We start from the raw sequence: 24,325 nt of genomic DNA on the forward strand, positions 1-24,325 counted from the left end.
GGGGTGAGGGTTTCTGAAATTGGAAACCCTAGCTCCAATTAATTCCCTTTTATACCCTTTTCTAAAATCGGAAACTAACTTCCATCGCTAATAACTTTCACGTACGACGTCCGATTATAACGCGTGACATGTCCACGAAATCGTATCGATGAGCTCTACAACTTTCATGAAGGAAGTTTTCGGAGACGAGCGATGGGGGTAAAAGTCGACTCCCGCGTCTCGAAAACATAACGTTTTTTTTTTCAATTAGATTTCCGAAAACGGTTCCGTTTCAATTTAACATCGTCATGAATCGAAAAATATGCGATTTAATAAATTTATCAAGTTTATAAATTTCAACGAATTCTTACAAATTGACCCCGAAAAATCGGGTTATTACACTACATGCTGAAGACGGTGAACAACCAATATGCCACACTAGACTCTAACAAAATTAATGTTTTCCGGATAATATATTACCCACTTTTGATATAGTCTTTATCTGAAAATGATTGATTATAAATCATAAACCAAACCAACGTACTGCTCAAGAAGGTCCATCTAATTTACAAGACTCCTAAGGCAATCAGCATTAGATCAGTGTTTATGCACCCTTTAGTCTAGTTTCAAAAAATTAGACTCAAGTACTAATCTACCATGACCGCCTTCTCCGATGACCACTCCTTCCAACTAGCCACAATGGCCCAATTTCCGTTCATGAATTCTTTTTTTTTTTTGGTCTTCTTTTCTTCATTTAATATATAGGATAACTCTTTTTTTTTTTGATACTCTATGTGAGCTTTTATTCATATTTCTAAAAACGGTATTTGGACCTCCTGACTTAGTAGACCTCATTTTTACTTCTACAAATACTTAAAATGTTATTTAGACCTCCATATTTTTCTGAAAATGCCCATAATCAATAAATCATTATTAGATATCAAATCAATATACTATCCATTAATATCTTTCCAATTATTATAAACAACTTGAAAAATTCTTAATAATTACATAATTCATCTTCTCAAATTAATTCTCTTTCACTCCTAAATTCATAATTAATAATATTGTTCTGATCGAGTACGATAGAAACGAGAATAATAACAACGTAATAGAACATAACGTGACCCTTTATTGATTGATAATATAGTCTATATATAGGCATTACATACGGAGTAATCCTGATGAATCATGGATTCATATTATTACATTAAGGTGTAATTTATACTAATAAGTAAACCTACTTAGGCTAAGACACACATAAGGGTAATAAAGTAATTCTTCTGGAACACTCCCCCTTGTGTCGTATGCCTAGATTGCATGGTGCACATAACGTTACCTCGGTAAAAACCTTGTTAAGTAAAATAAAAATCTCTTGGGTGAAAAACAAAAGCTTGAACAAATGGGAAAAATAGCATAACACACCATTTACATTTGATAGCATCATGTGAGATAGACTCTTGAAGTCTACGAAACAACTCCCCCTGATTAGTGTCATAATCATGGAGTACAAAGAACAAGATTGCATAACAACTCAAAATAAGAGTTTGCAATGAAAATCAGATTCCCGGGTAGAATGACATTTACTCACTTAAACGACCATAACTTCTTCATCACAATAGGTATTAGCGAACCATAAAATGTTCTAGAAAGTAGACACACATGGTTTTCCAGTGACATAAAACAACCTAATTCGACCGAAGCAGTTCACAGTGCTCTGTCGAAGTTGACTTAATTTTAAATTCCTAGACAGAAGTGTCATACTTTGCTAAAACTGCCATAACTCACCCAATACGAAGATATAACCAAATGGTTGGTGTCCATGGAAAGTAGACACATAGACCTTTCCAACTGTACCAAATTCACCATATTTCATCGAGTGAGTTGTCATATAGGTCTTGTTGAAGTTAACCCATGAAACTAGACAGATTCGGATTTGTCACATTCAATGCGTCTTTCATAAAGGAATGGGGGAATGAACCAATGAATGACTGATTTTGGTCCGAGACGTTTCTACACTACCAGTTTCAACAACAACACCAACGCGTACACTAGTATGTATAAGCTGCTGGTGGCGTTGGTGTGGAGAGGAATGTATTGATTCACTAAATGTAGAACTAGACCCATGTCAATAAAACAATTCAAGTCTAAGGACGATCTATATGATAGTTAATCACATCATAATGAAAGCAATAGTGTCCTAACAATACTAACATATATGAATCTATAACTCATTGAAACTCTTCATCATCTTAACTTAGACGGAATAGAGAATCTAGAATTAGCTTTCATATGAACACATATGGGTATAAGTTCTTGCAACCGATTGTACTACGTTCTCTTGAACGTTGCAATCTGACTGCATAAGCTCTTCGTGGTCTGGAGACATTTAGTCAAGCAATTAAGGTCCCTCGGGCACTTTCATATTTGTGCCAAGATCCATATACAGATATGCTACAACCACTATCATATGATGCAAATCAGTTTTCATGAACACTACTACTCATCAAGTAGCGAAAGTAATTATGTCCATTACGAGAGAATATAACTCATCGTGGTCAATACTAGGATAATGAAACAATCTTTGCGTCATAAATCTTGCAAATATCGCATGACTTCATCATTCTCATTTACACTTACAAACTATAACTAAAATAACAAGTCTAGTTCAGCCTGTATTGATTCTTTCCACTTCGGCCAAGTTGATCATCGTTGATACTTTACAACGGAATAAAAGCATAAGCGAATACATCATTACTCATGGGAGATCAATCCATTAACACACGCGCTTTTCTTATGATCAATTGAGAAATTTCTTTTGTTCTCTAACATCAACAAAAAAGTATGTAGCGTCCCACAAAAACTTAGTTGATACACATGTTCAGAGAATATCTCTTGATGATGGGCGAAATACTTGTGCATACGCCTCTCGCTTCTTTTTGGTTTTTGATTCCATAGAATAATGATCTCCCCCACATCTAGCTAGGAGCCAAGACCAAAGCTATGACCCATACAAGTCCATCTTTGCGTGTCGTTATTTATGTGATTCAACTACCACAGGCGCCGACAACACCACAATGTACATTGATGTCATCGCCGTCATCCTTCCCACTATCAGGGATGGTGCCAACATGCTAGGACTAGGTCATGTGAACGTCTCCCATACTGGGAGTTCCAACCTTACCGGCACATCACAACATTTATGCGCGATCTTGTCACTTTAGCGATATCGGTAAAGTCATTGAGCATCGAATCTTTAACTTTATGGAGGTCGATAATGCATTGTACTTAATCACTTAGAGCAGTGCGGAATCTTAATGAGTCATAGTGTCACACCATGTCAATTCCTGGCGTTAAAACCAGAAGGAGAGCATTTCATATCTCCCCCTAACGACAAGAAGTATGTCTCATAAAAGTAATCATATGCAGATATCGCAGGATAGAGATCAACGGTTGTAGATTGGAAATAGCGGGCAAGTGTTGGTGATTCATAACCAACCAAAATATGTAATCGTCCCATGTAGACCCATTTGAGATACTAAAATGGAGGCACATAAACAACTTCACCAAATAGGTGTTAGAGAAAAGAACGTTGGGACCATATCCAGTAACCATCTAGTACGCACTAAATACTTGGTGAGTTGGGGTCTGAAACGAATAAGTGTCCTTGAATGCAACATTACATATCTTCATGCAAAGATTGGCAAGTTAGTACCCATAACCAAGTCCGAGCTCTGCTTGATCGTATTGTAACTGAACATGAGGAAAAATATGTTCAATGACGAACTCAGTAGACATGCGAAACAAAATCATCAAAGGTCTTGGAAGTGAACTCTCCAATGATATCCAATCGAATAGATTAGAGAGGATGAAAGGGTGGTGAACCCTTAGTTTGATGAATTTAGCTAAAAGCTTAGCAAATGCAGCATTTCATTGTAGATAGCAAGGCGACGAGTGACCAACGCGTCATTGCATCAACCAATACAAGAAAATACTTAGAAAGTCTGCATTCTTGGTTGAATATGTCCACAAATGTCATCTTAAATATGTTGTAAGAATGTACTATGCTCAATTAAAGCTTTCACATGAAAATGTTGATAATAAGAGTCATCAATTAAGCACATTTTGTCAAGAGGCCGTGCACGGGGGGGGGCCTGCGGAGCTGTGCAGGGACCATGCAGGGCAGTTGCGAGGCAACTGCAGGGGCTGTAGGGTTGTTGAGCTACAGGGTTGCGTACAACCAATTTTTGAATTTCTTATAAAGATATTCATTTACATTCTCAATATAAGTTTTCAGATAAAAATTATTGGCATGTATGACTATTAAAACTTAGCAAAGGAAGAAGATATAAAATACAATCTTCGTAGGAGATCCGTAAAACAACTACTTGTGTTATAGAACAATATGGGTGGTTGCGCAATCGATAAGACACTCGACTTTGCCGTGGGACATCATCAAAATAAATTAATAGAGTTAGCGACATAGGGAACAATTTCAAGCAATACCTCGTAGGACATTATCAGAAAGAGGATTGAAAACAAATAGTACAATCATATCGAATGTATCACATGGCAATAAAACTGCATTCTTCAACTTAAACATTGGAAACAGATGTTAGAAGAAACCATCCAAATGGTGCAGTGGTCACCAATAAAAAAGTCGGTTAAGCTGTAAAAAACAACTTGGAGAAAACCGGAAAAGATAACTGGAAAACTATGTCAAATATGCTCAAAACTGAATGAAAATTTTGACGGGAAAACGCTTCAACAAAGAATGTTGGAAAGGTACCGGAAAACCGGCGGTGTTGGTGACTGGAAAATCAGTCGCATCAACCGGAGTTTGGCAGGTTAGGAGGCCGGACTTCATATCTAACAAGGAGCACCGACAGGAACCGGGCAATGGTGTTGGAAACGCCGAAAATGGACGGAAGGAGGCCAAAACGGTCAGAAACATCGGCAAAACGATTCGGAAACGTGCCGGAAACACCAGAGATCATAACAATGTCAAATTTTGACATTTCGAGGTTCGTTTTCCAAATATTAAGTGTCAAATTTACAATGTATTACTATTGGGGTCCCATGTAACCCAAAAGTAGCCAATTTAATAACGACGTGAGTTGTAAATGTTGACCATTCATGCTACATTTAAGGTAAATAAAATTCTCAAGAAATCAACTTGTAAACAAGGAATACGATAAATTTTATTAAATATGCCAATCTTTAATACAACACAAACAAGCTTCAAATTCCAATAGACGACTTAAGTTAAAGTCGAGTAATAAACATGGCAATACAAACGTCATACTTCGAAAATATTAAATAGAAAACATAATAAAAAAAGATTGACTAATCAAAAGCCAGTGGTAACAAAATCTTGCATATCGGATTAGGCAGAGCCGTAGCCTGAGACTCAAAAGATGTGCTTAGTTGAGAATGGAAGAATATTACGTTTTCATCTCCAAAGTTCCCTTAATATAAATAGATACAAGGGCCAAATATGGCTTGTGTTTCTTTGATGTGGAGCATGCATCAAGTTCGACTCTAGTAAGACAACGTCATAAACGGAAATTGAATCACTTGTTAAGTACGTGTGTCCCATAATATTTTCTATTTTGGGATCTTTTGTCAGTAAATATTGATCATTCAGAGTAGTGAATTTCAATTCAAATAAATAAGTACGTAAAAAGACCTTGGGATTGTCATCTATAGACATGAGTTGAAGAAACTGAAAAAATCAAATAATAGTCATGATGGCGACGCATCCATTGAAAAACAAGGGTTTTGTTGGTTTTGAATGAACGAAACTATTCAGGTATGAAAACTGGAATTAAAATGGTTGTGATAAATATGGTCACAAAATAATCCGCATAACAGCGATTCTCATGAGACATGAAAAAGGCTAATAGCGCCCGATAATTTATATATATATATATATATGTTCAAAAGCATCAACTTTAAGAAAAAGATACATGTTGGTCTGCCAAATAGACCGCATTAAAATGAGAAAATATTCAAATATCTTCATGTAGAAAAGTTGTTTGATGAGTTTATTTTCGATCTTCGTACGGATGACATAAAAAATCTCTTAGGAATACGCTCGAAATCGTGTGCAAATTGCAGAATTAACGTCCATCTTTGCCGTATATGTCATCACCATAGTACGTAAAGTGACTATTTTTCCTATATGAGCACGTGAAATGTAGTTAGAAAATTAAAACGCGCAAATAAACGATTAAATCATGAAATAGGGAAAAGGAAATAAAATAAAGTTTAAAGGCCCAAAGGGCAATGGGGCTCGGAGAACTTAAGGCCCAAAAAAGAGCTGCTGGGCTAGGTCACGCGGGTCGGAGCAGGCATATCCGGGTTGGGAAATATACGTTATGCAGAAATACTGCGATGGAGGAGACCTCCATGGATTGCCAGTCAGAGATGCTTGACGTCATCGGCGAGAAGAAGAGATATGCTGACCGTGGCACCACACCTTATGTGGTCGGGATTACTGACGGAGGATGGGTGCCAATGGCATCGAGGAGGCTCGACGAGGTCGAGGACTGTGTGGCGGCGCTACAAGTGTGTCGGAGGAGCAGATGTCGACGACTGTTGGGGTTTGGGTCATCAAACCTGGACTGGGTCGGCGTCGATTGGAGAAGGGAAGATGCCTGGGCTGCAAATGTCGCCGGCGCGGAGACGAGGAAGAAGATGGGGTGCCCATAGTAGCTGCAATTTTGGATTTCAGTTTTTATTTTTCTCTATTTCCGACAACTATTCGTCGTTTTGTTTATCTGATTTTCCGGCGATACAAGGAAAATAGGTCACCGTGGGGAAAGATTTCGGGGCTAGGGTTAATTTTTCTGGTGGTGGCCTCGTCGCTCAGACACTTTAGAACAAAGTGCATGATAACGTGATCGAGTACGATAGAAACGAGAATAATAATAACGTAATGAAACATAATGTAACCATTTATTGATTGATAATGAGACCTATATATATGTATTACATACGGAGTATCCCGATGAATCAGAGATTCATATATATTACATTAAGGCGTAATCTATATTAATAAGGAAACCTACTTAGGATAAGACACACATAAGGGCAATAAAGTAATTCTCCCGGAACATGTTCATTTTTTTTATTCATTGATTTGAAATTCACCTAATAATTTACATGAAAAATTCTAACATCTTTGAACAAATTTTTCTCTCAGCTCCTAACCGACATTTATAAAAATATTCTATGTAGTTTTTCAATGGATACATGAAGATTACTAATGTTATTTATTTTATTTTTTAATAATAAAAAATGAAAGTAATTAAATCATCTTTATTATTTTGAATTGGATTGATGAGAAATAAATACATAAATAATGGATTGATGAGAAATGAAAAAAAAATCATTTATATTCGCTATTTTAAAATAGACAGGTTGATAATTCTCTTATGTGTTTTCACTCTTATATGTCTTTTTGGTAATTCACATGCGTTGAAAAAGTCAAAATGAACTTAGGAAAATAGGAAAATCTAAGTGTTGTTTGGGAGGTATGAATAGAAGTTCGCATACTCTATTTGTTGTAGGGTGATTCTAGTTGCACCTCTATAATTACTCTCTATACCTCCCTAAATTTTTGCAAAATAAATTTTCCTATTATGTCCCTTTAGAAAAATGAAAGCTTGAAGCTTCTCTATCAGAGAAGCAAATGAAGACAATGAGCTAAGCCGTAAACCCTATACAGCCAAGCCCTAAGATGCATGTACAGTATGTGGGTTTGCGTTCCTTTGCTCCGCTGTAGTCAGTCTTGTTTCTTGTTGTGAAACTCATTATCTATTCCCCCTTCTTATCCAAAATCTGGGTTTACTTAACTTAATAATCAAGTTATTCCAACTGATTTGGTTCACCTCCATTTCTCTCGGGTAATCATATAATTGTCATACCTTTCATATTGCCTGCTTCATACACTACCAAAGGGTAGGGAAAAGTTTCAAACATAATCTCTAAGACTGAACAAAGCAGTTTGAGAGAATAAATAGCAAACCCTCTATTTTCTCTAGGGCCATGATCGGAAAAATATTTTTGCAAAAATTTAGGAAGGTATATAGAGGTGTAACTAGAATTTCTCCTTATTCTGTTTTAATATAATATTTATTTTGTGAACATTGACACATTGTATATAAATAAATTCAAATGCACAATAGAAAAATATCTAATCAAATAGCAAGTGGGAGGTGGCGATTTCGCCTCACAGAAAATTAATTAATATATATGAGTTCTTTATTTGCTAAAAAAAATTAAGAAGCAATTGCCAAATTACTTAATACAACTGCAAAAAAAACACCTTTTATGTACAGCGAGCAACGGTTGTTGGCTAGAATCTTGTCGTGACTATCGATGACGTAGTTGTGTCACTTCTTCTCAGATTTGATAAGAAGGAGACTTCGTCATTGATCACATGTTTCTCTAGTTTTTGTTATGACTCGAACACTAAGGCATGGCAACAGTATGTAGGTAGTTTGACAAGATTGTTTAGTCAACTCTATTAAGAGGTGTTGAAGCCGAAACGAGCGAGACACAAAGCACAAATTCTTCCAATTGCAATGGCCCGGCTCACCTTCAAAAACCTGTCAGCGTATTATCGTCAGCTTCTGTCGATTCACGTGCCGAATTCCGAGGATTCAGATGGATTCCTATGTAATTTTTGGGGTGTCAACTGTGCGGACGATCCGGCATTCTATTAGCACGTCATCCACCAACACCCTCTTACTCGTGTGTTTGAATATGGTTTCGTGTTCGTCAATCTGTCGCATCAATCATTCTTTTGCGATCTTTGCCGCTCTCCCCAATGGCGAATCCTGAATAGGTGCTTACGGATGCTTGAAACTAGTGGCAGATCTAGAAATATAATTTAGGGATTGTTTGAAATTTGACCGAAAACAAAAAAATGGGAAAATAGAAAAATCCTCAATTCGATCATGACATCCCATACTCGCCGAAGGAGTGAAAACCGCGCATAACTTCCTAGTAGAATTACATGTTAGGTAGAATTGGAAACTAGATGTATAGTCACTAGAGGCGAGTCATGATATTATGAACATAGTAGAGACTTGATTAGTTTGCTTGATGCATAGGTTACGGAGTATGGTTTTAGTTTTTTTTTCTTAAGGCATAAAATCTAGAAAAGTCTAGGGGCTGCATGTGTTATTTGATAGAAATAAATTTTGCAAGGGGGGAGGGGGGTAAGGAACCTAAACCCCGTGCTACAAAAGGTAAACCACATGTATCCTCGTAGAGCACATCTTGAATAAAGTCAGGATGCTCTTCAAACCATAAATTATCAACAGAACCACCACAAACAAAATGAGTTAGATGATCTGCTACACTATTTGCTTCCCGGAATGTGTGTCTTATCGTAAAAAAAATGAAACGCCAAAAGATATTGTTTACAATCCTCTATGACTCGACCCATATCCGATAAATCTGCTCCACCAGAACTCAGAGCTGCAACTAAAACCAAGAAGTTGCTTTTAATATCTATATTATCCCAACCTTAATTAATACCAAGAAACAAACCTCTCTACACGTCTCAGCTTTCATAGCAAGAGCTGAATGAGCATGTAGATAGGATTTAGCAAGCACATGAATACTCCTTCCATCATCATCTCGACAAATCACACCAATACCACCCTTACTCAAGCTCAAATCATATGCACCATCAACATTAAGCATAAGCCGGCCTCGAGGAGGTGACTGCCATACAACTGAAAATTTGCTAACATCTTATACACCCAGTGAATCATATTCACTGGAAGAAGATACGTTTAGTCTGTGGGATCATGTGAAAAACAAATCAGTAGCAACATTGTCACACTCATCTAAAAGGAAACAAATTTGTCGCACATCTCTATCATGTCTATCTCATGCCCACCACTATAAGTAAATATCAAGTGTCTTTTATAATATTATAGTTATAAATTTGTTAAGAAAAATGACACTTGGCATTTACTTATTAGAAAATTATTTAGTAGTACTAGACCACATTTGAATTAACTATAAACTTAATTTTAATATTTCTTATACAAATTAGGACATAAGCCCAAACCCAAAAAATAAGTAAAATAAAACTGATTAATTAATTAATACAAAAATATCTAAAATACCCTTATTTTCATGAAAATTGTCAAATGTTATTCCTACATCTAATAAATTTCTCTCAACTCATTTTTTAGTTTTTTTGGCAAATTTAAGTTTTCCGGCCAAACCATCGGCAATTTGGAAGTGAGTAAATATATAAAGTTGTTCATTATGTCATGGGCTTTCATTTAAGTACCATATTGCATATGTTTTGAGAAATTTTGAAATTTCAAAATTTGCTCACCAAAAACCACAGTAGCAGTTAGTTTTTCAGTCGACAGTAGTAGCTAGATTTATAGTCGACAGTAGCACGTACCTTTCAAGTCGACAGTAGAAGTTAGATTCATAGTAGACAGTAGCATGTACCTTCCAAGTCGACAGTAGCAGCTAGTTTTTAATTCGACAGTATCAATTGATTTTTATAGTCGACAGTAGCAGTTAGTTTTTATAATCGATAGTAGCAGATAATCTCTCAATTGATGGTAGCAAACAATATGGGTCAAAAAGAAGTAAAAAAGTAAGATATTTTATGACATGTGACAACTTGTCATCATTTGGTCCTTATTTGTAAAATTGGTCCTTATTTACTTTATCAAATTAAGTAGTGAGTTATTTATAAATTAAATTATTATCTGGTACTTTTGAATAATTTTTTTTTTTACTTATAATGGTGGGCATGAAGTATGTATGATAGGGATGAGCGGCAAATTCTCTTTCCATCTAAAACCTCCAAACCCACTCGACAATAGAGATCGCCGGATGAGAGAGAGAGAGAGTCTATATGGAGTGGTCCTAGGAGCCAAAAGTTTTGCACCTCATGACAATTTTTAAAAAGATGCACATCCACTTCAACCTAACAACCTAAACCCCACAAAGGACACAACCAGGGTCCACAACTACACCATTCTTCTTAGTAACGCAATTCTAGTTGGCACAATTCCCTATATAAGCCTCCAAATAAAGCTTTTGACCTTGGAGGAACTCTAGAGCCCACACATTTCCCTAGTATTTTTTTGTGATACCTCCTGCACTCCCCATTGACGAAGAAGCTTTTTCTCTTGCACAAGTTGCTTGGAAAAATACATGATCGTGACATCTTCCAACCTATGCCCCCGCTCTTCTCAACTACACCAAAGTTATTGTCTTCGGACAGAGGAGGAATCAAGACCGCCTCCCTCGCCTTACTCTCCTACTCTGCCTACCAGGCGTCTTTCCTCTCCGGACAAAGACAAATATCAAATTGTTTCTCTCTAATCTCTCCTGACCTATGACAAGTACATAAATTCGATTCATGCCACAACATCCCACAATACTCACAAAAATTGGGAAGACCAATATAATCAACATCAAAACAAGAGCCACGTTCCTTCCCCGGAAGACGAACATGTGCAACCCGACGAAGGGATTTATCAATATCAAAACAAATACGAACTTTAAGATTAGAACCTAGATACATACCAAACTTCGACTCCTCCATTCTAGAAAACTCCCCTACTGTGTTTCCAATCCGAACCCCAATTTTCAGGCTCCATGTAAATGGGAGGAATTCCTCAAGCCCTAATCTAAAAAAAACTACATATTCAGAGAAATCTTAAGAAGACCATTCGCTCTATTACTCGCCACCACCGCAAAAAAAAGACTTGTAAAAATGCCAAGGACTACCCCGCAACACACAATTTTGATCATACTCATGTGCTACGTAGCATGGAAACGTGGACTTGGTAGCGTTTCCCGCTTCCGAAGCGGAACCACGTCGGAATCGCTTGGAAGCGCCTGTAAGCGCGTTTTCAAAAAAGCGTGGGTTTGGAAGCTCGCCGGAAGCGTGAGTTTCTTAAGTGGAAGCGCAAGAGGGTGTTATGCCGGAAGCGCGAGGTTTGGATTGTGATTCTGGGTACTGTAATCGAATCAAGTTTTGGTCAATTAAGGACCAAAGGGTCAGAGGAAGAGGAGAGGTAGGAGTAATACAAAGAATGTCAGCAAGTCCCTGTTCTTCAAGTTTCCTTTAGCATCAGCAGTAGCTCCAAGCAAAGGAGGAGGAAGACGTAGAGGAAGAGGGTACGTGGACACAAAAGGAAGGTTCATGAGAATGAGAAACCGAACCGTCTTGGAAAAAGGTGCAGAATGAAACATGTGCTCAAGAATCCTAGCCAGCAGCACCGTGTACTCCTCTATCATCTCCGCCACAATCGCCACTAGTATCATCTTTCTTTCTTACTCTGATTTTCTTATCCACAAGACCAGACTTGATCTAGCTTTCAAGACTCGAAGAGTCCTTTTTATCCAAACACTTGTGAGGAACTGGAAGAATCTAAAACAAAGGATGAGGGCGAGTCATGCTATCTGGTACGGGGTTTTAACTTCTGGGTTTTTCTAGTGGGTATTACCACGGCGCCAACTAGCCTCCACTTTCTAAATCCTTATCTTCTTTGTTATATCTATTTCTATAATCTTTGCAATTATTACTTGTTTCTTGGTGTCAACATGCTCGGTCTGGTTAACACTAAACTCTAGTTTTGTATGTTTGTGCCTTTTTGTTTCTGTGTATCCTACCAACCACGATTATTACCCTCGGTCATCATCTCCTTACTTGGTCAAAATAATGGTCTCTTAATCATCTCTGTGTACTATGCCACTATCAATAATTATTGAACTTCTAAAGTTACTTAAGCAATTAAAACGCTAAAACCGTTTCTAATTTTTTTTTATGAAAGGACCCTATAAACAAAGATGAAATTTTTTGTTATATATATATAATTATTTTTTTAGACGTTTCCAAAACGTACCCGTTTTCAAAAAATTTCAAAAAAAACGTTTCCGCGTTTCCAAACGTTTCACTTCCACGTACCCGCTTCCGTTTCCATGCAGCTTAGCTCATGTGAAATGAGAACATAATCCGCTCGCTTCATTCTAGCACCACCGCCGACACCCTAGATTTGTCAGTGGCATTCTTCTTCGGCTACCACAACGTTTTCATCGTCACCATCAACACCTCCTTGTTACTTAATGAACCAACTGCTTAACCATATCTCTAAGAGCGTCATCCATTCTACAAAGCAGAGACCCCACGCACATCGTTCCCCTATCTAGAAAACGAAGCAGATCCCACATGTGAATCTCAAAATCTAGCCTACAACAGATTCAATTGTAACTTCACCGCCACACTTGTCGGCAAAGAAACCCTAACTCTTCATTGTTGAGAGAGAGAGAGAGAGAGAGAGAGAAGGGACTTCAAAAAGAAAGCCCAATAAGCCTTAAGTATATTAAGCCTAATAAGCCTAGGAAATATATCAGTATGAACTATGGGCTTCCGCACTTTGGTGGGAATAAGATGGGGTTCAAGTTATGTACAAACCTTCCAAATGGTGAACTTACTAGAGACTGCATATGTGTGTGTATACTGTTTTTTCTCAGGTGCGGATGTCTGCACGAATGGTTTTTGTGCGGATTTCCATTTTTGCATCACTTTTCGATTGAATTTCTTTATTTTCACCATCTAGATAATATTGTGTAGATAATCTCGCCAAAATTTCAGCCAATTACACATATTCTCAAGTGGTGATGTCTGCAACAATGGTTTTTGTGCGGATTTCTATTTTTGCACTACTTTTCGATTGAATTTCCTCATCTTCACCATCTAGTATCTAGTTAATATTGTTTAAATCATCTCTGCAAAATGTCAGCCAATTTCGTAATCATTAAGGACCTAAGGCCCTCAAAATTGCGTTTTTATTAAAAACATTAACAGTTCATGTTTGACAGAACTCAGTCTGTTCATTTGTTTTTCAATTTTGAGAGTCTTAACGATCACCAAATTAGCTGAAATTTTGTAGAGATGATCTACACAATATTCTTTAGATACTAGACAGTAAAAATAAAAAAAATTGATCAAAAAGTGGTGTAAAAATGGAAATCTGCACCAAAATCATTGATGCGGACGCCCGCAGTATATACTTGTCTGATCTGCAAGACACATGCAGCATGTGTAAAACTGTTTTTAGTTTTGTATTTTCATTTTTAAGAATGTGGGAAAAATATTTTACATGGTAGTGGATAATTATATTTGTAGTGTGGGATATTGAGAGGGTGGGATGAAATCTCTAACCATTTCCTACTTTTTTATAAATTTATATCCATATTTTTTTTGTCATTTATTATAATAATCTTAAAAAATTAACAATAAATTAAAACTAACATATGGTGCAAGTGTATTTAAGTAATCACATGTGTGTTTAGTTGATCGATGTTTTAGTTATTAACAGTGTAGATATATAGTAAAATCAAATTGGTTACATGCATGGTTACTGTTACGTACTTGGTGCTTCATGAATTTGATATGATAAACCTATATATCTTCTCTCCCAAGTAATCAGCTATATGGCATATTATAATTTGGCTTCTTAAATCAGTTTATTGTGTTTAGTTGGCATCTTAAATCAATTAAAAAAATTAACAATAAATTAAAACTAACATATGGTGCAAGTGTATTTAAGTAATCACATGTGTGTTTAGTTGATCGATGTTTTAGTTATTAACAGTGTAGATATATAGTAAAATCAAATTGGTTACATGCATGGTTACTGTTACGTACTTGGTGCTTCATGAATTTGATATGATAAACCTATATATCTTCTCTCCCAAGTAATCAGCTATATGGCATATTATAATTTGGGTTCTTAAATCAATTTTTAGACATGCATGAGCTGGCCTTTTGGCTAACTAACTAATATTCGGCCCATTATTAAATTGGCACATGTGATCGAGTAAGTTGGCGGCAATATTTTATCTTAGCCAAGTAAATAGTTCACTCGATCTCAGTCTCACTCACAACTAGAGGTTGCAAATGTGTCGGGCCGATCGGGTCAAAACCGTGTCCGTGCTCTTGACGTGTTCGGACCGGCTAATTTATTTATCGTGTTGAGGTCGGGTCGGCTCATTTGCTTAAACATTAAGTTTGGCCTATGGGCCAAGAAGCAGGCCGACCCAGTTCATTAGCATTATATATCACAATTAAAATAAAAAATATTATGTAATTAGAATATTTATTTATATAACTATTTAGAATAGTAAAATAAATAAAATACTACAACATATTTCATAATCTTATTTCTAAAACGTTACGTATGTCAAAACAATGACGTTTTATTCATTACTTTGATAATATTTGTGAAATATTGTAATTGAAATAATGAAATAATCAAGAGATTTTAATTTAAAATGTCTAATACTCAAGTCTAATAATGATAATTGTTTAAATATTTATATAAATAATATAAAATTATGTGATTAATGGGTAGGCCCATGAATTTATCGTGCTTAAGTCCTGCCAAGCTCAAAACAAGCTTGGGTTAGACCGAGCCATAGACTAATATATCTCGGCCGGTTCAACACATTACAATAACGGAGTTAGACCGGGCTACTAACGGGCTCAAGTTTTTCGTCCTATTTGCTACCTCTATAATCACAAACACAAGTTAATCTACATGCGACTCCACCAAACATGGGCCACAGTAAATGAATAATACAAACAAGTGTTTTAAAAGTAATTAGTTTTTTTTTTCCAAAAACAACGTAAAAATTAAATATATTGATCACTCCCTTCAAACATAATTTCTTCAATATCACAAGGGTTACATATGTCACTAATTATTAAAGAACTCCTTGCAAGGATATCAGATTGTGCTTAATTATTTCATTTGCGGATCCATGTCCACAGCGATCTTAATAAGCTTGATAAAAGCTAGAAACCTTTTATTGCTGGCATGGTGATTGGTGAAACTTGCTGGTAAGACAACGAGAACAAACAGAAAGAATACATGCAAAACATCATTATTGATTATTATCAATGGAGATTCTAGCTAGTGCTTCTTGACGAACTCTATGATCCCAGAAACTAAACTTTCCGTTGGAACAGCCGTGCGTGGGTCCATGTCTGCCCCGAGATAAAACGCATGACCAACTCCGGGGATGGTTAAAAGCTGCACATCTTGGTTAGCCCTCTTCATGGCCTCGTAGTATTCCATCTCAGTGTCTTGAAAGACGTCGTTCCCCCCAATGAAAACCAGAATTGGAGGCAGTATCAGGCCTTCCAAAGGTGGAGCCAATGAACCCATCGGACATGTAATCGGATGGTCCTTGGTTGACCCTACCGGAAGTGACAAACTGAACAACTTGTCAGCCATATCTACGTTAAAAAAAGAGGTCTGTGGCTGTTCCAACTCCGACTTGCTCCTCGTTTCTCTGACAAAACCAGGTTGGATAAGAATCCCACCGGATAACTTGAACTGACCTAAATCTGCATACCCTGCTCGAGCAGCCACTTCATGGACTATGTTTCCCCCTGAACTATCCCCTATGAGGAAAATGCGGTTCAAGTCTGCATGGTCATTTAGCCAAGGTTCATAAAAATCGGCTTGAGCAACAGATCGGAGCCAGAGGAGAGCTTCATAGCCATCGTCGATCTGAGCTGGGAGACGGTGCTCGGGGGCTTGTCGACTAAGATAGACGGAGACAACAATAGCGTTGGCCTCTCGTGCGATCTTGGAGTAGATATAGTAGTACATGTGCCAATCGGCCTCGCAGAAGCAAAAGCCTCCTCCATGGAAATGAAGGATTACTGGTAGCTTAGTCCCGTCAACATCCTCCGACTTTCTCTCCGGTAGGTATATTCGTACGCGATGGCCCGAAGTTTTGTCAATGATCACGTCTTTTGTGGCAACCCCATCAATGAAGCTCTCGTGAGATCGAACTGGCTGCAATAGGAACGTGAACTCGGGAGGTCCTGCCCATGTTCGGTCGACAGAGCCATCGTCATAGACTCTAAGCCAATCGCTCACTTGAACGACCATCTTCTTCTCTTGGACCATGGTTGATAATGGTGTCGCAACTCGCAAGCCTCTCTGTCAATATGGTGAATTGTTGAGCATGGACTAATAGATAGACGATTAGAATATATATATATATAGGGAGTAGGAATGAATCAATATATGCATTAAGAAATAAGGATTACTCCACCGTAGATGTGGCCTAGTGGGCAAGCACCAACACGTATCGTTTTGTTATAGGTATAGCACACTCGAATCATTTTAAGTAAACGAAACATAGTATAATGTATACGTACCAGCGTGCAACTCGATGACTGATAATTAAAGACATGAAGAGTTGACAAAATATTCATATGAATCATTCATGTATGTAGGTGTGTTGTATACCACTGTATAAATTAAATAGTAATGATTATACGTACTGTTCCATAATAAATTTAGTAATTTAATGGTTAATGTGCAAGTATCTTCCGTATTTATTGGGGTTGTCAATAATAGCTAGATTAGTTGGTTGGACCGCGCGCTGCGCGGATTTTAGCTGTGTTTAGTATAGATGTGTTTATAAAAAAATAATTTATGTTTATTTTTGAAAATAAGTGACTGATAAGTAAAGTATTGATTGTTTGACAAACTGGCTTATATAAAGGGTTGTTAGTGGCATAAGCAATGACAAAACATTTGATAAATTTAAACTTAGTTATACTTTTAATTTGCCAAATAACCAAATCAGCGTTCTATAACTCTTCTAAGTGAAAAAGCTATATTTGGGAACACTGATGTTTTGCTTTTACTGCATCTCTCTCCTTAAAATTTCTTTGTATCCAATGTGAAAGAAATATACTTATTAAAGTTAGGCATAAATGCCGATTTGCACCCAAACTTGGCTGAAATTGTCAATTTGCACCCTAAACTTGCATTTGAGTCAATTTACCTCCTAAACTTGGTAAAAATTGCCGATTTACACCCTATCCGTCAAATTTAATGTTTTCAATCCAATTTTAAGTCACATGCCATGCATTTAAGGAGTAGTATTGTCATTATATATTTATTCATATTGAATAATGAAATAAATTAATAAAATTACTTAAGAGGAACACTTGCTACAATGTTTGTTTTTTCGAAACATGTTATTGATTTATATATTTATTATTTTATGTGATATGGTATGTTAAAAGATATTAGAAAAAATATAAATAAATAAATACATTGAAAATTAAAAATAAATGTGTGTTCCGAGAGAATTACTATTCTACCATTGTGTGTGTTAGCCTTATTAGGTTTCCTGTTAGAGATAGATTCGCATCTCTGTAATAGATTAGGACTTTGAATCCTACTGATTGTGGTTATGTAATGCATATATATTGGCTTCATTATCAATCAATAAACGGTTACGTTCTGTTCTATTATGTCGTTATTATTCTCGTTTTGTTCATCCTCCAACAATGTGTACATATAAAAATATATTTATACACAACACACTATATTTGAATGGGTGGGTATATTGAATATATAATTCAAAGTAGGGTTAAGTAGGTAGAAAAAAAATGTAAATAAATAATTTGATTAACAAAATAATCCTCATTTTAAAGAATATTTTTATTTGTTTTTAAGAAAAATATAAATAGAAAATGACAACATTACCCCTCATGTGTATGACATGTGACGCAAAATTGGATAGAAACAGTTAAATTTAACAGATGGGGTGTAAATCGGCAATTTTTACCAAGTTTAGGAGGTAAATTGACTCAAATACAAGTTCGGGGGGTAAATCGGCAATTTTTACTAAGTTTAGGAGGTAAATTGACTTAAATGCCAGTTCGGGGTGCAAATTGATAATTTCAGCCAACTTTGGGGTGCAAATCGGCATTTATGCCTTAAAGTTATAATGTGACTAACTTACAGTGCAATTATATTATTAAGATTTCATTTTATCATTTCCTTGACTGCATTCACTGTGTACAACTTGGGTTTGACACTGACTGAGGCCTATATGCTGATTACAAATATGGATAGCAATGAACACAATGATTCTATCAATTAGTAGGACAGAGAGAATCATGCTAGATAGGAGTAGTGTCATACTTAATTAGCTTGTGCTAACAAATATCATCATATTAGCAACAAAATGTAAAAGACAGTAGGCTTATTTGACACAATAGTTCGAAACCTCATCATAAATAAAGAAAAGTCCCCCGCCCCCCAAATCAATTTTCTTATTTGATGCAATTGAACCCAAATAAGATACATATCATGAACCAGACCTTCGTTGATTATCTAGCATCAGCTAATAAACAAACACTTCCAGCTCCAATCACAAGTCACCCACACCAGTGTGCACATCCACATACTTTGGAATTAAATTACATGCCAATTACCAATTCATATCCAGTAGCAATTGGGTATGAATTTACTTTCTATAAAATTTACCAAAAATCTCTTATGAATCGAATTCCTAAACCAAGAGAAATAAGAAGGGATTGTTGAATCTAAATTATGTAAGTGCATACTTATCTATTACTATAACTATCTCAGATTTAGATTAATGAAAAACAATAGATACTAACTTGTTTGTTTCACAGTAGAATCCATCTTGATCTTCTACCAGTTCCACTCTTTAGTCTCTTTTTTGATGGGATAAATATGAATGAGATATATTGTTAGTGTACTAGCAGGGACCAAAATCAATATTGATACAGCCTTATATAGACTGGTATATATGACAATTATAAGGCAGTTAACCAAGTCAGTTTCTTCCATCAAAAAACTATTTAGATAACTACCCTTTGTCTGAGTTTGATTTATCTTGATAACCATAACTTTGAATTCAATATTCTTAACATATAAAATAGTTACACATCATAATCGATATATGTAATATATATGTGTGTATCAATTAACTAAATATACAAGTATTAAGCTCACAGTCATTTACTGATATGCTTCATAATCCTAGTTCTTTATATAGTAGTGTTGCTTACATTCTCCCACTGAACTAGGATATTCATAAAGCATAGTTCATAAACAACCAACTTGAATTGCGCAGGTGAACTTAAAAGTATCATTTGTTATCAGAATCCTGTCAATTAAACTTGACTATAATGAATCATAGAAGAGCATAAGAAATTGAAAATTCATTGGTCTCTTACAATCACACTACAGTAAATGAAATCACACGGATGACCAAAAGTTTGGTAATGCTTGTTGTAGTAATCGATTTCAAGCATATATGATCCTGATGGCTTAAATAAAACTGCATATGTTATTGATATTATATCAATAGGCTTAAATGTATACATAATGAAGTCTATGCAATAACATAATATGAAAATATTCAATGCTATATGAACATTTCAACCAAAGATTGATTTAATCAACATTTATAAATATTGATTCATAATATATTATAGACTTTCAATAATTATAAGTTTCATATTGTCAATCATCAAAGCTATTCAAAATTCACATATGCTTCACATGCTTAACAAACTCTGAAAACTGGTAATGCTTTAGTTAAAGGATCTGCAAGCTGCTCCTTCGTGCCAATCTTTGTCACCATAATCTCTTCATCTCTAACACTTTTTTCTAACAGAGAAATATTTCACATCTATATTCCTTGAGGTTGAAGTCCTTTTATTATTCTTCGAAAAGAAAACTAATGATGCATTATCATAGTACACAACCATGGGTCTTTCAATTGAATCCATGACTTTCATCTTTGCAATAAAATTCCTCAACCATAGAGCATGTCTAGTTGCCTCAAAAAGTGCTATGTATTTTGCCTAGAAGGTTGATGTAGCTGTTAATGACTGTTTATTTGTCTTCCATGAGATTACTCCTCCTGCAACCATGAATATGTAACCTGATGTTGATTTCAAGTCATCTATATCTTGCTTGTAAGAAGCATATGTGTAACATTTAAGTTGCAACTCCACTTCTTCATTTATTCTATACACAAGCATATGATCTCTTGTTCCCATCAAGTATCACATCACTTTCTTTCCTGTTACCCAGTGTTCATAACTAGCATTTGACTGATATTTGGATAACATATTAATTGCAAAACTAATGTTTGGTGTAGTGCAACACGTGCATACATCAGACTCTCAACCAGACTTGCATAAGGAACATTCTCCATATTCTTTTTCTCCAAATTGTTCTGTGGACACTGCTCTTTGTGCAACTTATCACCTTTAGAAATTGGTACAGTCCCAAACCAACATTTCTCCAGAGCAAATCTCTGCAATACTCTATCGATATAGTTTTTCTATGACAATCCCAACATGCCCTTCTCCATATTTATGCTTATCTCAATGCCTAAAACATAGTGTGCTTCCCCCATATCTTTCATATTAAACTTATTCATCAAACATTTCTTTGTACTTTTCAACAATCTCATATCACTGCGAGCTAGTAATATATCATCCACATATAACACTAGGAAGATAAAATTACTCCCACTAATTTTGCTATATACATACTCATCCAATTTATTTTCTTCAAAACCAAAACTAGTGATCACAGTATCAAATTTCAAATACCTCTGCCTAGATGCTTGCTTTAAACCATAAATGGACTTTTTAAACTTGCATACCTTTGATGCATCTTCAATGAAACTTTCAGGTTGTAGGATGTAAATGTCTTCTTACAAATCTTCATTCAAGAAGGTTGTTTTGACATCCATCTGGTGCAATTCAAAGTTAAAATGCGCAACTAGAGCCATCATGACTCATTGTAATATATGCCTTCTTTCTTATTATACCCCTTTGCTACAAGTCTTGCTTTATATCTCTCTTTCTTCTCATCTACATTTCTTTTAGTTTTGAAAACCCATTTGCATCCAATTGGCTTCATGTTTTTAGTTTTCTCCACCGAATCTCAAACTCCATTTTGTGACATACTTAATAGTGCATCCTCCATTGCAAGCTTCCACTTGTGACTATTTGCAGATTGCATAGCTTCCTTCATTGTCAAAGGATCATTTTCTTCCCCCAAATTAAATTCAATAGCAGTGAGATACATATGATAATCTTCTGGTAGAGCAGATTTCCTTACTATCTGTCTGATCTCCTCAACACCACAGGTTCATCAGCTACAACTTCTTGAACAATCTCATTATTATGTTCTTCAATTATGGGATCTGCTCTAACAACTTCCTCATTCAAAACTGCTGGAATTTATTTTGCATGACATTAGTAGGCACTGTAACTATGTTAGGAGCTGCCCCAATAACTGTTTGTTGCAAAACTTCTGGGTAAACAAACCATTTCTCCATATCAAAATATTGATCCTCCATCTCAACTCTTTCTGTCATAACTTCTTTCTGATCAAATGCTTCATCAAAGAAACTTGCTCTATGAGTTTCACAGATTCTGTTATGTCTCTCTTGATAATAAAATTTGAAGCCCTTAGATTTTTCTGAATATCCAATAAAATAAGCACTTATGGATCTTGACTCAAGTTTATGCTTTATCATCAATATTGTAGACCCTTGCTTCTACCTTGCAACCTCATACATGTAGATGATTAATGCTTGGTTTATACCCACACCAGTGCTCAAAAGGAGTAAGATCAATTGCCTTGTTTGGAGTTCTGTTGCTGATGTAATTAATAGTTTTTAGTGCTTCTCCCCATATAAACTTTGGTAAGCATGATTTGTAAAACATGCTTCTCACCATTCCCATTAGAGTTCGAGTTTTTTTTTCACAAACTCCATTTTTTTGTGGGGTGTAAGGGGTAGTATATTGAGCAACAATGCCACATTGTTCAAGATACATGGAAAATGGTCCCTTATGTTGTCCTTTTTTTTTCTGAGTATTTTCCATAGTACTCACCCCATCGAGTAATTTTCCACAGTATTTTTGAAAGTCATTCAGTCGATCTTTTAACTTTAGTTTAAAAAAAATCTAACACACTAGATTTTTCAAAAATAAGATAGATATAACAATATTTGGAAAAATCATCTATCAATATAACAAAGGATGTGTTTCCACTGATAGTTTCCACTAGAAATGGGCCACAAACATCTGTATGAATTAAATCAAGCAAACCAGGTGCTCTTTTGGATGAGAACTTTCTTTGGTTTGTCATTTTTCCCTTCATGCAATCTATACATGACTCAAAATCCTCAAAATCTAATGCAGGGAGAATATTTTGCTTAACTAGTTCCTGCAATCTATACTTTGAGCCATTCAATGGTGGAACTATCATGGAAATCAAGTAAGAAATTTATATATTTATGACTGAGAAGAAGACAAGTTACCACAAAATCAAGAGGCCTCCACCCCAGCCTGCATCCATCTCTTTCAACCCAGGATTTTAATTTGAGGTATCTTCGAAGCACAACAGCATAATTGAAGAGAAGACGCGAATGAAGATCAATGTTTTCAACAGTTGTATTGGGTTCGTAATTATATTGAATCTATGAGGATACCCATTGGTATTTTGAAAAAAATCATTAATTTTCTACAAAAAAGTGCGCTAGAAGAAGTAGAAACATGCTTTTAGAAGAAATGTAGGACTAACTTTGACTTTTGGCCTTAAAAAAAGCTGTGCCTTGTTAGAGAAGCAGCGTGTTTTGCATTTACCAAACACGATTAAGGGCTTCGCTTATAAGCACTAGAGCTAAAAAGCTCCACCAATTGCAACCTTTATTAGTGTTAAGATGTTGGATTAGCGTTTGTTATTTTGTCGACCATAAGATAACATCCTAAATTGCTACTGAAAATGCTTCTTAAAATGTTATGAACATTCAACTCTGGTTGATAAGAACTAGAGAAAACCTAAGGCTGCTGGTGCTAGATTTAGTTTACATTTGATCGACACACTCTGAAGTATAATGTACATTTGTTGCTCAAAACTATATAGACAACTTGGTTGATATATATGCACAACTTTGACCTATGTATTATGTATTATGATAAGTGTAATCTCTCTATTCCATCTAATGTTTCACTTCCCCAACTTTTTCATACCATAAAATCCCCGATTTTCTAATTATTCACGACATGTTAATCTTGAGTCAAACTAACAGGCTCTTATATCATCAATTAATTACAGATCCATCTTAATCTAAGCTGAGTAAAAGAAAGAATACATATCAAGTTGAATTAAATTGTAATGCCAGCTTATATAAACTACCTTGTCACTTGTCAGCTCGCCCAAACTTGTAACTATTTTTTGTTTAAAAGACACTTAAACTAAAAAGAAATTTAAAAGTGGTACATCAACTCCCTTGACACCATCTTGATGAGCTATGTACAAAGTAATAATATCAGGTTTCAAGTAATTTATATCCTATAATTTCGATAAACAAGCAAATTTTTATAACAAATTACAAATAGCCACAGACCAAGTTGCATTGGCCGAGTAATCCTCTACCATGGGCGCTTCAAGCTGTTATG

At 35.7% G+C, this 24,325-nt stretch overlaps 1 protein-coding gene across 1 annotated transcript; it reads right to left on the minus strand.

Moving 5' to 3' along the window:
• Window positions 1-15,847: 15,847 nt before the first annotated feature.
• On the minus strand, window positions 15,848-16,981 carry LOC126783793 (probable carboxylesterase 15). Its single transcript, XM_050509330.1, has one exon. The coding sequence runs from the start codon at window positions 16,965-16,967 to the stop codon at window positions 15,960-15,962; it is 1,008 nt and encodes a 335-aa protein (XP_050365287.1). The 5' UTR covers window positions 16,968-16,981; the 3' UTR covers window positions 15,848-15,959.
• Between the last annotated feature and the right edge of the window lie 7,344 nt (window positions 16,982-24,325).

The sequence above is a fragment of the Argentina anserina genome, chromosome 2, assembly GCF_933775445.1.
Source record: "Argentina anserina chromosome 2, drPotAnse1.1, whole genome shotgun sequence".
Taxonomy (NCBI): Eukaryota; Viridiplantae; Streptophyta; class Magnoliopsida; order Rosales; family Rosaceae; genus Argentina; species Argentina anserina.

What these genes read in the sequence shown, in the direction of transcription:
- LOC126783793 (XM_050509330.1), bottom strand. Translation starts at nt 16,967, where the DNA reads ATGGTCCAAGAGAAGAAGATGGTCGTTCAAGTGAGCGATTGGCTTAGA.